Source organism: Agelaius phoeniceus, chromosome 3 (assembly GCF_051311805.1).
Source record: "Agelaius phoeniceus isolate bAgePho1 chromosome 3, bAgePho1.hap1, whole genome shotgun sequence".
Lineage (NCBI taxonomy): Eukaryota > Metazoa > Chordata > Aves > Passeriformes > Icteridae > Agelaius > Agelaius phoeniceus.
The window spans coordinates 5,832,826-5,847,134 of NC_135267.1; the positions used below are offsets into that span (position 1 = coordinate 5,832,826).

General features: G+C 40.8%; 1 protein-coding gene across 1 annotated transcript; it reads left to right on the forward strand.

Annotated features, from left to right (window-relative positions):
• The first annotated feature begins 4,080 nt into the window (after positions 1 to 4,080).
• LOC129117978 (cytochrome P450 2K1-like) lies at positions 4,081 to 12,727 on the forward strand. Its single transcript, XM_054629049.2, has 9 exons — positions 4,081 to 4,360; positions 5,909 to 6,071; positions 7,219 to 7,368; positions 8,456 to 8,616; positions 9,266 to 9,439; positions 10,031 to 10,172; positions 10,834 to 11,018; positions 11,105 to 11,246; positions 12,534 to 12,727. Exons 1-9 carry the CDS (start codon positions 4,103 to 4,105, stop codon positions 12,719 to 12,721), a joined length of 1,563 nt encoding a protein of 520 aa, XP_054485024.2. The 5' UTR covers positions 4,081 to 4,102; the 3' UTR covers positions 12,722 to 12,727.
• Positions 12,728 to 14,309: the final 1,582 nt, after the last annotated feature.

Genomic DNA, 14,309 nt, shown 5'->3' on the forward strand with positions numbered 1-14,309 from the left:
ATTGGGGAAGCATTTAACAATGTAAATATTGCATTTGTAAAAATTTTAGAAGTATTTTGTGCATACTTTATGAAGTATTGAAGTACTTGAAAAATATTCCATCTCTGATCAGCCTGTAAAAATCTCATCTTCAATACATGAATTTCACCCCTCAAATTCCTGCTTGGGAGTTCAGAGGGTCTTTCATTCACCTTAAAGCAGGTGAGGTAATTTCACTAGTTTTGAGTGCTGACCACACAGGAGTACCTGAGTGAGGAAGCATCACCCACTGGCAGTAAATTAATAATTTGAATTATAGAATCCTTAAGGTTGGAAGATACTTCCAAGATCATCAAGTCCAACCTTGGATGGATTCTCATCAAGGCCAGTAAACCACATTGAGAATGCCATGTCTACTCACTTCTAGAGCACTTCCAGGGATGGTGAGTCCCCTGCTTCCCTGGGGAGCCTGTTCCAGTGTTTAACCACTCTTCCAGTGAATAATTTTTTCCTAATATCCAACTTAATCCTTCCCTGGTGATTGATGCCCTCAATAATGCATTTAGGGGTTCTTTTAAAATCCAAAAGGGAAAAAATGAATTGTACATTTTTGTTCTCCAGTTCTCCTTATAATCTTTCCATAGTAATCCATACCCTCATCCTCTCAGTACTCATTGTCCCCAAACTTCTTTTTCAGAAGATTCCTCTCCCAGAGAAATCAGTCCCTTAGGGTCTTTCAAAAAATGGAGTAAGGAGATGAATCCCTTTGTTTAACCAGAGCTTTAAATGTTTGGTTTTTTTCCATGTGACTGTGCCCTTGAAGTATACTACGTGTTTCTCCAAAGGTTTTTTACCCTAATTGCTCACATCCACATTGCAAATGCCAGTAGCATTTGGTTCTCTGGCTTAGGGCATTTTCTTTGATTCGTTATTTCTCAATTAATCAAAGCTTTGAATACCTTGAATCAGCAAAGCTTCATTAATAATTAGTTGCAACTTCTGTGCAATACATGACTGGATGCTTAAAAGACAAAAGCTGAAATTATTTTACTAAAACCCTTTTGTTCTTCCACGAGGAAGCCTTACACTGGCAGGAAAGGAAAGTAAGAGTTAAACAAGACATGGAGTGAAGGATGAGCTTAAAGGATGGAACTGAAAAGTCAACAAAAGTTAAAGTACAACTACCCTAAATTTGAGGCACATGATCATCAGCATTTCTTTTCTTTCTCATAAAAGACTGGCAATGTTTTATCCCTTCCAACAACCATTCAACACTCTTCCTGTCATACCTTTGTTCTTACTTTGACTTTTTTTACATTAAGAGAGCTTAAATAAAGTGTTGTGGGGTGGTGGTTTTTTTTTTGTTGTTGTTTTTGATTTTTTTTTTTTTTAATGAGTAAAACTTCAATGATTTCTTCTTTAAACTAACTAAAGGTCAAACTCACTTTAAACTAACTAAAGGTCAGGCTTACTTGTCAACCCTTTTCAGAATACCAGTGGGTGACCATAGCTTTGAAGGCTGCTGTATAGTTCTCCATTCCTACCTCTGTCAGAGCAGTATTTCCTTAATGAAAAGAAAATGTATTTGAAAGCCATTGGCTGAATATTTGCTTACAAAATTCCTTTTAACATTTGTGCTCAAATCTGCTGCTGAATAAATGGGTTAATTGAATGATCAGATGGCCAACTGTATTTATTTAACATTTCTTGGGGGTGTCTTCTTTCTCTCTTACTGGGATCAACCTTTTCCCAAAATATATTATCAAATATATTATCTCAAATATAATATTCTCTATATATTATTTCTCAAAATATATATAACAAAATATGTCTCCTCTTGCCAAAGGAGAGCTCTCCCTGTTCTTCTAAGCCTCCTGCAAACTGTTTACCTTTCAGATTCCTCTCATTTCCTTGCTATTAGTTAAACTCCAGATATATGTGGAAAACTGGACATTTTCAGTGCCTTTTTACCCACTCTGGAAAAGTCAAGTAGAATCAGGCAAACTGGAGCACAGCTGAACGCTGACCATGGACTTTTTCCAGGATATCTTCCAGGTAGGTGAAATGTCCTGATGTCTCCTCTAGAGCCCCTGGGGTCAGCAACAGGCTCAGGGTGAGCCAGGCCAAGAGCAGCCTTGCTCAAGCCCCTCTCCCAGCCTTGCTCAAGCCCCTCTCCCAGGTTTGCTCAAGCCCCTCTCCCAGGTTTGCTCAAGCCCCTCTTCCAGGTTTGCTCAAGCCCCTGTCTCATCCTTGCTCAAGCCCCTCTTCCAGGTTTGCTCAAGCCCCTGTCTCATCCTTGCTCAAGCCCCTCTCCCAGCCTTGCTCAAGCCCCTCTCCCAGGTTTGCTCAAGCCCCTCTCCCAGGTTTGCTCAAGCCCCTCTCCCAGGCTCCCAGCCATGTGCCAGGGCTCTTTTCTTCTAGGTCTCTGCTGCCCCATTCCCTGGGGAATGCCCCCATTCCCTCCTCTCCTCTGCCTCTGGCCATGCCTCTGCAGGGACCCTGACACTTTTGGGAGAGGAGGACAAGGGGCTCAGCCTTGAGGCACTTCACCTCACACAACTTTCAGGTTCTGGCCTCAAGGCCACATGCAACTTATGTTCAAGATTTCTGCCAGAAAACTCTTCCAAACATTGTTCTGTGGGCTGTGACTCAACTTTTCTGTCCAGTCTTGCCCTTGGCTTGCTCTTTCAACACGTCCTCCTCTGCTGTTCACTCTCTGAGACACCCGAGTTAGCTGTACCTCAGCCCCCTTTCCTCAGCCAACAGAAGATGTCTTTTCCCAGTGCTGTGTCCAGTTCTGGGATTCCCAGTACCAAGGAGATATGGACAGACTGGAGAGAGTCCAGCAAAGGGCCACAAAAGTGCTGGAGTGATTGCAACATCTCTCACATGAGGAAACACAGAGAGGTGGGAGTTCAGCCTAGAGGAGAGAAGGCTCAGCAGGATCTTATCAGTATAAACACCTGGGGGGAGGATCAAATAAATCAGAGCCAGACTCTCCTCAGTGTGTGCCCAGTGCCAGGACCAGAGGCCATGGACACACACTGAAACACAGGCGGCTCCCTCTGAACATCAGGAAACATTTTCATATTGTGAGAGTGACTAAGCACTGGCACAGGTTGCCCAGAAGATGTGGAGTCTCCCTCCTTAGGGTCATATAATTTTTTTAGGTCCTTGGAGATGTTCAAAACCTGTCTGGACATCGGCTGAGGCAAGTGGCTCTTGGTGACCCAGCTTGAAAGGGGGATTGAACCAGACAAATTCCAGAGTCCTCTCCAACCTCGGTAATTCTGTGGTTCTGTGATTTCAAATTCCCAATGAATTCAATGGAATCAAAGTTATGCCACCCATAAACAGTTCTGTGAAAAGGCCTGGGAAGCATGGGAGAAAGCAATTACACAATCTGAAATCAGGAAAGGTGTCCTATTTCCTCAAACCTTGAGAAAAATAACAGACTGTCAGGCTGATGGGTTTATTAGAGGCCTGCAACTGGGTTATGTGTGAGGAACTGAACAGAGATTCTCACACTAAGTGTGTGAGTACTGTCTTAACTCTGCAAAAACAGGTTCATTAGGGATGAATCAGCTTGTGAGTCTCACATTCATACACTAAGCATATATGTACTGTCTTAACTCTGCAAAAACAGATACATCTGCTCTCAGCTTGTGTCTCACATTCATACATCACACACTTTAAAAAAAATTAATCTCTTTGCACTACACTCCTGGGCAGTGGAATTTTGATTCCTCAGGGGTATCGAGGATATCTGTGCTAAGGGCAAAAACATGATTAATCAGTAACCTGGACAGCGTGCAGAATTTATGGCTTTTATAGCAAATGTCAGGTTGATGACCTGAAGTTATCCCTGTTCTTGGACTTTCACACTTGCCCAGTGACCCATACTCACCCAGTTACATTGGTTAGCAAGCATATATATGCCCCTGCACCCTTCTGAGGATTCATTAGGAAGCACATGGGAAGAGAACAGGTCACCAGCCACGATTAAAACATACAAAAGAGGTTTATGGACTAACACAAGAGCCTCTCAAGCACAATCTCAGGAGGACAGAAATCCAGAGTCCACATTTTCTCTTTTCCGTGGCAAATACTCAGCTGAGTAGAGATGGGCTGGAACAGCAGCACTTCCATTGGTTTTGTGTTCATCCTGGCTTTTCTCTCCATTTTGAAAACAGCAGGTTTCTGGAACAGCAGCACTTCCACTGTTTTAGTGTTGATCCTGGCTTTTCTCTCCATTCTGAAAACAGCAGGTTTCTGGAACAATGACCAAAGACAGAACTTTCCTCCAGGTCCAAGACCATTACCTATAATTGGAAACCTTCTTTTGTTTGACTTGAAGAGACCCTACAGGACTTATCTACAGGTACTCATTTTCTTTTCTGTTGGTCCTATCAATCAAGCCCCATAGGCCAAGATGTCAGAGAGTTTCTCCTGTTGCATCCAATGTATTGCATCCATGCATGAGCCTTTAGCCAGGGACCCAGAGATGGTTATTTGAGCAGAAAATGTTGAATGTAGCATGGTTTCTTTACTGTGATATTTTATCCAGGTTTCAGCCTTCCACAACTTTCAAATTAATAGCAAGAATCCACCTTATTTTGGTGGTAGTTTTGAGAAAAAGACAACAGGAATTATTTGGATATGTGGTGTAACCCTCTCTGCCTTCAGCTGATTGATGTACCTTGATCTGTGACTGCAGCATCTTGGCCTCACTGATTTATCAACGTTCTCATCTCCCTTTCCTCTTCCCCAAAAGCTGAAGATATAACTATATGCTCTTAATATTCAGGGCCAACCTTTGCCAAAATAATAAATCTTTCAGTTTTCTTCTAGTGCTTTCTTTACCTAGTTTATTGCAGGGCTTTGCTGACTTTGAGTGAGAAGAGTTCATAGAACCTGCTCCTTTCTTAAGAGTTTTTTCTGCTTAGACATTAAAATTACACATCTTCCCTGCTGATGTTTTTGAAAGGAATATTTGCACCAACAAACCTGTATGGATGTTGTACCCACAGATCAAAAGACTGCTTAGATGCAATATCTGGAATATCACTGTAGCTCTCCTACACAGCACAATTGTGTTGACAAAAGCAAGTTCAGGCCAGCAGAACCAACATGTATCTGCTGTAATTCAGTGATTCCTTTCTGATGCTGGATGCTGGTTATCTGACTTGAGCACAATTCAGATATGGGTCTGCTTCTGTTGTTTCAGCTGGCTGTACTTGCTTACCACTTGCTGGACATTTTGCATCTTGATGCTAAATAGATGCCTTCTGTTTCTCTCTGAAAACCAACTAGAAAATGAGCGCAGTCAGGAAACCCCTCTCTAGCAGTCAGAAGAATCAGGAACACTGAGTTACATAAAAATAAATCTACCTGTACCAGCTAAAAAACTACCACATTGTCTCTGAGTCAGATTCATGGTGCATGTAATCATGTATAAAAAGTTTGAATGTATCTAATGCTAAATCCTGGCCCAGAAACAGACGGATTTATTTTTAATAAAATAATGGTACCAAACATTTGAACATGTTGTTCAGGTGTAGCCTGTGCACAAAAGAAACACAGTAGCATGGAGCTAAGTGTGAAAAAATGAGTCAAAAATTGAATTTAAAAAGGTTTCTGAGGGCAACTCTCAGTGCATCCTTTGCTGACTTGGGGTTTCAGCTGTTGATACTCCTGTTCAGTTTAGCACAATAGAACTCTTCTCCCAACTATTCCATTTAGTCATTATCCACCACAATGTCTGGCACTTTCCCATCATTTAAATCAAGTGCCTTTCCCTGTAGTCAGGAAAATATCCACCAGGCGAGTAACCCAGAGGCAGGACTAGAAAATAAGCAGCCCTGGAACAGGTAATGAATTTCTCTGTAGGCTGTAGAAGTTGTAAATCATTGTTCTCTTTTCCTGACAGCTGTCCAAAATATATGGCCCAGTCTTCAGTGTTCAGATGGGGCACAGGAAAGTTGTAGTGATTTCTGGCTATGAGACAGTGAAGGAAGCTCTTGTAAACCAAGCAGATGCATTTGCAGAGAGACCTAAAATCCCAATCTTTGAAGATTTGACTAAAGGAAATGGTAAGTTGGTCTTATTCTTCCTTATCAGCTTGACCTACTCTTTTTTTTTTCCCCCTATAGACAAAGCAGGAGCTGGAACAACACTTTGGATCAGAGATCACAAAAAGCATTGGAAAGAGGGAGCAATTTCATTGACTTTAGCACACTTATTCAACTTTGAAACTACTGACAGTGGCAACAAAACAACCATAACTCTAAACTACAGCAACAGAAAATGGATAGTGACACACTTCCAGGATCCTTCTAGAACAGGGCATCCTTGCCAGAGAAGCATTTCTAGCTCTCATGATACGGCTCTGAACTTGTGGGGTTTTGGGTTTAGCATAGAACAACTCTTCTGAAACTAATATTCTACTGTTGCTCATCATTTAAGTGGTAAATGGTGCTTTTAAATTCAGAATGTGACAATAGATAGCCTGTAGCACATAGAAAACTGTGAATTTATTTTAAAAAGGAAAATACTCTCTAATGAGCTGGGTTTCAAAATAAGAATTTCACACCCACACTTCATTCTAATTTAGCATAAGAATTTCATATTTATGTCTCCAAGGATCCTTGGAAAAATTCAGTAATAATTCTGTGAACATTTTAACAGCTGCATCTTTTGATCATATTATTGCATAGAAGTTTACCTTTCACTGTTTTTTTGTTTTTTTTTTTTATTTAGGAAAAAAAACATAGCTGAGGTCATCAGTTAAATGAAAAAAAAAAAATGTGTGAAGAAAAAATACAGTGAAAAAAAAATTGATGGTGGAGATTTTAAGACATAACATAACTTTTAAGATGTATTTTCCTGCCTAATTTTTTCTTGCAGTCATCAGAGATCTTAGTTCAATTCCACTTCCAAACTATGATGACCAGCAGTTTGAACTTGAACTTCCAATGTCCGCTTTCTTTCAGTGGCAAGTGTCTTTGAGTATATATATTCTTCTTAAGATTGATTAAATAAACCTTAAATATTTATCCTTTGCTTGTGTAATGAACCTGTTGTTGAGGATAGAGAATACTTAAGGCACAGATACGTGGTTTTCCTCATCTGGATGCAGTTTAACTTGTTTTAGAAGTGATTGCTACAAAACAGCTCCATTCTATGCTTACAAAATTATTTAAAATCCTGTGCCCCATTGAAATGTTCTTTTGGTCTCAGGGGTTGTTTTTGCCCATGGTGAAAACTGGAAGGTGATGAGAAGGTTTGCCCTCACAGCCTTGCGAGACTTTGGGATGGGCAAAAAGGCCATTGAGGATCGGATCGTGGAGGAGTATGGGCACCTGGCAGACTCCATCGCCTCCCAGGAAGGTGGGTGGCTCTCAGAGCCTCTGCTGCTCACAGTGACTCTGAGATATGTGCAAGTCTCTTTTTCCCAGCCCAGCTGTTGAAGGAGTCAGGATTCTTTTGTTCTCATTCTCAAGGTTGTTTATTATTTCTTATCTATAACAATCTTTCTCTGGCCTGCTGAGGTCTGTCTGGCAGGCTGGGTTGAGGCACACTGGCTGCCCTTGGGGTGGTGTTATCATTTTATACTAAAATCTACATGTGCATTATTTACCATAACTTCCCCATACCTATCACCTATGTTAGACAGTGAGTTTCTACCTTAAACCAATCTAGAAGTGCCAACATCACAGCAGAAGATGGAGGCCAAGAAGAAGAAGGAAAAGACTGGACACGCCCAGATTCCTCCATCTTGCCTTCTGAACCCCCATTCTAAAAACCCCAAAAATCTATTTTTCACCCTGTGACAAACTATTATTCTACTTAAACTCTCTTGACTTGTAATTCTTCACATAAAGGTTGGTAATTGTTTTTCCATGGGTCAAGTTCAAAGGCACAGGGGTCTTGGGCTCTGTGCCAAGGTCTCTGAGCCCCCTGGGCAGGGGCTCAAGTCCTCCAGGGCAGCCAGAGGAATTTCCTGGGTTCCGACAGGTGGGCTTTTCATTCTGCAAACCCATGGAATCACAGAGTCACAGAATGGTTTGGGTTCAAAGGGAGCTTAAAGCTCATCCAGCTCCAGCCCCTTCCATGGGCAGACACCTTCCCCTACGCAGGCTGCTCCCAGCCCTGTCCAGCCTGGCCTGGAACAGCTCCAGGAGTGGGGCAGCCACAGCTTCTCTGGGCAGCCTGTGCCAGGGCCTCACTACCTCTAAGGTTTTGCAAAGGCTTTTTGAGCATTCTCATGTTCAGACCTTTTTAGGAAATGTACATCAGTTTGATGAATTTGGCTCCTCTGGCATTTTTGCGTCCTGCTGTGGTATTCTGACACTGGATGATAATCAATGATAGCAATCAATCATAACAAATAAATAACAATATTGAATAATAAATTTACATTTACAAATTACATCTCTTTATTACAATGTAACAAATTCTCTTGTTCCTTGTCTAGGAAATCCCATTGATGCCAGCAAAATAATTAATGCAGCAGTTGCTAATATAATTGTGTCAATATTGCTTGGAAAACGATTTGACTACAAAGACCCCAGATTTGTGAGACTTGTAAATATGACCAATGAAAACATGAGGCTTGCTGGGAAACCTTTGGTCACGGTAATGATTCACATGTTTATGTTGCTGTTCCACTGCACACCAATAGCAATACTGGGGATCAGTTTCTTCTATTAAACAGGAAAATCTGAGACTTTGAGAGATAATTGGTTTACAAAGCAGTTTCTTGGACAAAAAACCCTTGAGAGACAGTTTGGGAATCATGAAGTCAACATTCAAGACCCCAGTCTCTCAAAAAAAATATTTAAGATAGAGTTTGAAGAGTGCTAGCCAGTGAAAAATACCTTTGGATACTTGCATGCAATGCTGCCATACTCTGGATTGATTTATGCTTATCTAGGTTTTGAAAAAGAAAAAAAAATGTTAGGGGAAGAGCAGGCCAAAACAATAAAAAAAGTTGCTGGCCAACATTTCCATCTGCCTGGTGGCAGCTTGAAGCTGTCTGAGCCTGACACCTACACTACTCCTGAAAAATAGTAATTTTAAAAGATTTTTACCTCTATTTGGTGGTCCTTGATGAATTTTCTACCACAAGTCATCCACTCAGTTTTTCACATTCCTAAAAACAAAATATTAATCTTAAGTTTTTGACTTTGTATCTGCAAGGAAGGCCAAATGTTGTTAATTTGTTTCGGTAGTGTTTTCAGAGCTCTGGCTGATAAACTCTCTCTAACAACTTCCACTCTCGTAGATGTACAATATCTTCCCATACCTTGGATTCCTCCTAAGGGCTAACAAGGCTCTCCTTCGAAACAGAGATGAATTCCATGATTTTGTACGAGTTACTTTTGTAGAGAACCTCAAAAACCTGGACAAAAATGACCAAAGAAGTTTTATTGATGCCTTCTTGGTTAAACAGCAGGAGGTAACTGAGTATTTTCTTGTTGATTCCATCTCTTATGATTCTATGAAGACATTTGGAATTTTCTCTTAGTCCTTACAATTACAGCTGAATTTCTTTAGGGAAGCTGTCTTTGAGAAAATACATATGACAAAGTGGTAGAGTTGAACAGATACTTCATGCTGTTGAAATTCCAACCTCTTTTAATCAGTGAACATTTATCCTTATTTATTTTCTTCAGACTGTATAAATATATTTACCAAGGCTGCTTCTTTTTATCTGCTCTCTCTGTTGTCCCAGTTCTTCTGGCTCTTTTGAAAACATAAAACATAACAGAATGGAATCACTGCCTGGGCTTAAGTGGGACTTATTTGGGGTCTCTGATATGGTTGGGTCACCTTCCCCATGGGGAAGGCAGCTCCCTTTGCAGATGGTCCCAGTAATACAAAGATAGGTCAGCACTCTCCTCCAGGCACAAGCCCAAAGCTCTTCCTTGCCTTTCACACTTTTTTAAAATATAGGATTTATATCTTAGCAAATATTTATCTAGATAAATTGCATTTTCACGTAGAAAGCTTTGAGTTTTCATCCTTTTATCTCAACGACTTTTTTCAGGAGAAATCCACTACCAATGGGTATTTCCATAATGGCAACTTGCTAAGCTTGGTGAGCAATTTGTTTACTGCTGGTGTTGAGACCATTTCCACCACACTAAACTGGGGCTTTCTGCTGATGCTAAAGTACCCTGAAATCCAGAGTAAGTGGTTTAATGATAGATGCTGTTACACTCAGGGAATTAGTGACCAAACAGGAACCTGGAGGACCAACACATTTGTTAATAGGCCAAGTTACAAAAAGCTGAGATTTCCAGCCAATTATTGTCTCTGTGCCCTCTGGTTCAGACCCAGTGGGGCAGAGTTCATACAGGCCAGGCCCTCTGCTTGGGGAAATCTCATTAATTAGTAAGTAAAGAGATGTCCTGTGTTGGTCAATGATTCTTTTCCAGGTTTCCCTCGGAAACTGTCAATAAACTAAAGGTCTGCACAGATGCTAAATGAACTGTACTGAGGCTTTAGGGGCCTGAGAAGATTCATGGAAGTGCCTTTGTCTGGCATCTCCATTCCAGCTGATGGTACAGAGTTGTTTGGAGTCAAATGGGGTTTTTGAGACAACCCTCAGGCAGAACATGGATCTTTAGACAGTAGAGATAGAAAGAAAAAAGTCTTAAGGTTTCTTGTTGATAAAGAATCAATCAAACACTGTAGTCCTGTTCACCTCCCATTATTTCTGAAAGGAAAAAAAGGTTTTTGGAGAATTTATGGCTTGTACTCCAGATCTATCACACTTTACATGAGTAAAGCACACTGTGTCTCAGGGGTGAATGAGTCCTTGCATCTTAGAGTTGATTCTTTCTTCAGAAAAGGTCCAAGATGAGATAGAGCAAGTTATAGGCTCCAACCCCCCGCGGATCGAGCACCGAGCTCAGATGCCATACACAGATGCTGTCATCCATGAAATTCAGAGGTTTGCCAATATCCTGCCACTGGATTTGCCTCATGAGACTGCTGCAGATGTCACCCTCCAAGGCTACTTCATCCCCAAGGTGAGGGATCCTACAGGATTGGTTTTTTTAACATTTCTTCTTTCTGAATTTGTCCAGGAATTCATTCCTCTGGCCTTTTTTTGCAGGGAACCTACATCATCCCTTTACTGACCTCAGTCCTGAAAGACGAGTCGCAGTGGGAGAAACCAGACATGTTCTACCCTGAGCATTTCCTTGATGCCAATGGGAAATTTGTGAAGAGAGATGCTTTCATGCCTTTCTCAGCAGGTGCTTTCTCTTTTATATTTACACAGAACACACAGCAAAGATGCTTCTGTGCATTCCTGCTTCATTTTTCCATGTTCCTTTTAAAAAGTCACAAAAAATGTCAACTGGGTTAAGTTTTCATATAGTGTGACAACAAAAAAACACCCAAATTCTGTGTAAAATCAAAGGAAAGAAGGGGCTTCCCCAGAGTGTGACATTCACCTGAATTTACACACCTGCACCATTTGCCAAAACATGGGAGATTCCAACCCTGCTCCTTCTCTGGCATTTCTCCTGCTTTGCAGGCTCTGTAATTGCTCTTTTAAAGTTCCCATACATCAGTCTCTGGCTAATTTATCTATCATATCCACAATATTCTCCATTTTTTTATCAACCCTATTTTTTCAACTCTGTATGATCTTTGAATAAGATTTTTTTCTTGTCATACTCACCATCCAGTACACCATAATTTTTTTTTTCTTTCTTTTTAGAAGAACTTCTGACACTTCCACTTCTCAGGTCTTCTTTACCAGACTTAAGCTTAGCTGTCCCAGCTGAAAGCACATCCAGGGAATGTCAGGTCTGGGCATTCCCTGGAGAGTTTATTTCATTTCACAGCCATGCAATAGCTCTCCATTTCCATCACAGAAGGGTGCTAACACCATATTTTAGATCAGGTTTTTCTTAGTTCTGGCCTTGAATCATCATGCTATGAATAAGGCAGCTTACTAGCTACTGGATTTAACAGAATTTACATTTACAGCACTTTTGCATATTCACAGAATATCTCCTCCACCTTGCTTCTCATGCCCACTGGCCAGCATTTGTGAATCTTCAAGGAATTTGCTGACAAATTTTAGTATAAAAAAGTGCCTATGAGTTGACTAACAGACCTAAAGTCTAGACTAAACCAGTTGGTTTGGGATCCAAAAATTCAGCCAAGTAGAAGAAAATTGTGAAAAGGAAATAAAAATTCAGATTTTATTGAAAACTGGAGTTAAGGAATTCAGACTACATTTCCATACATTTCTCTCCAAATGCAAGCATTTAGACAAAGGAAAATAAAAAACCATCACCAGCTGGCTTTGCTATGATACTTCTGAAGATCAAAATTCCTCTTTCTCTGTTAACTTGTACCCAAGAGTTTTAAAATCTGTGGTCCTTATTCATACCTAGGATATAACATGCAAATGTTCTGGATTTCCACTGACCTTTTACAGGTTAAGAGCTGATAAAAGGGCTTTTTTTCTTCCAATACTGAAGAAGCAGCTCACTGATTCTCTTGTGGTGCTTTTGCCTTTGTTCCAGGGCGGAGGATCTGTGCTGGGGAGACTCTTGCCAAAATGGAGCTCTTCCTCTTCTTCACCAGTCTCCTGCAGAGATTCAACTTCCTCCCTCCACCTGGAGTTTCCAACTCAGACCTGGACCTCAGCCCTGCTGTTTCATTTAATGTCATCCCCAAACCCTATAAAATGTGTGCTGTAGCACGTTCCTAGAGCTCTAATCCATTGTGATTTTAAAATGTTTAAATCATTTTTCCATGGCCTCTGTCTTCCTAATTCTTTTACCAAAACAATCCATATTTCAATTAAGGTTTCTAGTACTTCTAAACCAAAGTAGTATTCTTTTATTTTTTACTTTTTGGGAGAGGGCAGAAATGGACCAGAAGTGTGAAGTAACTGATGGTTCATGGATTAATCTCTTAGATCACCTAATCTTGGCTAAATAATAAGGCCTTCAGCTTTCCTATTCTTGCTGCCATGTTCACTGTTTGTTGAGAGCATATCTCAAAAAGTGCTCCCAAGTCCAGGTTTTTCCCAAAGACATATGGACTATGAAGCTGTGCTTAGGTTGTACAAGGAGATAAATGCAGGATGTTCAGAGTTTGAGGCTGTCAGAACAGAAGTGCTGTTTGATTTTGGCAGTCAGCTGGGTTTGAAGCTGGACTGGATATCCTGATGTCCCCCAGTGCCTCAGTGCAGCTTCTTCCCTTGGCTCTTCTCCCTACTCCATTTCCATATGCAAAGAAATCATAGTTCTGTACTTGTAGGTCACTTCTGAGGCAAAACCTTAAGCTAAGCTGACCTGAATTCAGAAATTCTTTAAGATTTTCCCTGAGTATTCCTTAAATGGATAGACTCAGTACATAAAGCATACACGCACAGAGGAAAATGTCTTACCTACTTAAAGCCAAGGTTTGTGAAATTGAAGTTTCAGGTGCTCCCAGGTCAAATCACACAGCTGTGGTCACAGCTCCACACACACAGATCAACAGTGAACCTTCTGGAAGAGGCCTCAAATCTCATCAAAACCAACCATCTGATCATTCTGCAACTCTGTCCAAGGGCATCCACTGTCAAGTCGAGCTAAGACCACCTCCTAAATGTCTGGATTTATGTTCCCTGGTTCATGTTACCCTGTTTATGTGTGCATGACAACCCCAAAGTAACAACACTCACAGCCAGCCTATCATAGATCACCCAGTGTCGGGGAAAAAAATTAAATGAAAGTAATTATGACTTGCCTCTGTGTCTATCCAGTGCTGTAATGCAGCAGCTCATTCTTCAGTTACTATTTCAACCTCCTTGCATGGAAGCTGAATCTGACTCCTACTCACTGCCCTTCTCTACACTTTCTTTTAAAAATAAAAAACTTTCACAAAGGCAAAGGTCTCTATGTGGTTCAGGAAGTTCAGAACCCACACATAAATCACCTTAATGAAAGCAAAGGAGTATATCTTTACTTAACCTCTTCCTGGCATGCAGGAAAATCCTTAACCCATGCTCAGGATTAAATTATTTTGGGGTAATGGTTATATCAGTAACTGCTTCCCTTGCCAAGTGATAACAAATTTGAGAAATACTTCTAAATAATTATATTCCTTTTCCTGTGATTCAGTATAAAGCAAGTACTTGGTCTGGTTTTCCTGATCCTACATGGTTTAGATAGTCCTGTGAGGAGTAGAGAGCTGGACTCAGAGATCCTTACAGGCTCATTCCAACTTGAGATGTTCCATGATTATAACTCCAGAGAGGCTTTCAAGCCCTCATAGAAGAGAGATAATTAGCTTTTGTCTCATTAAGA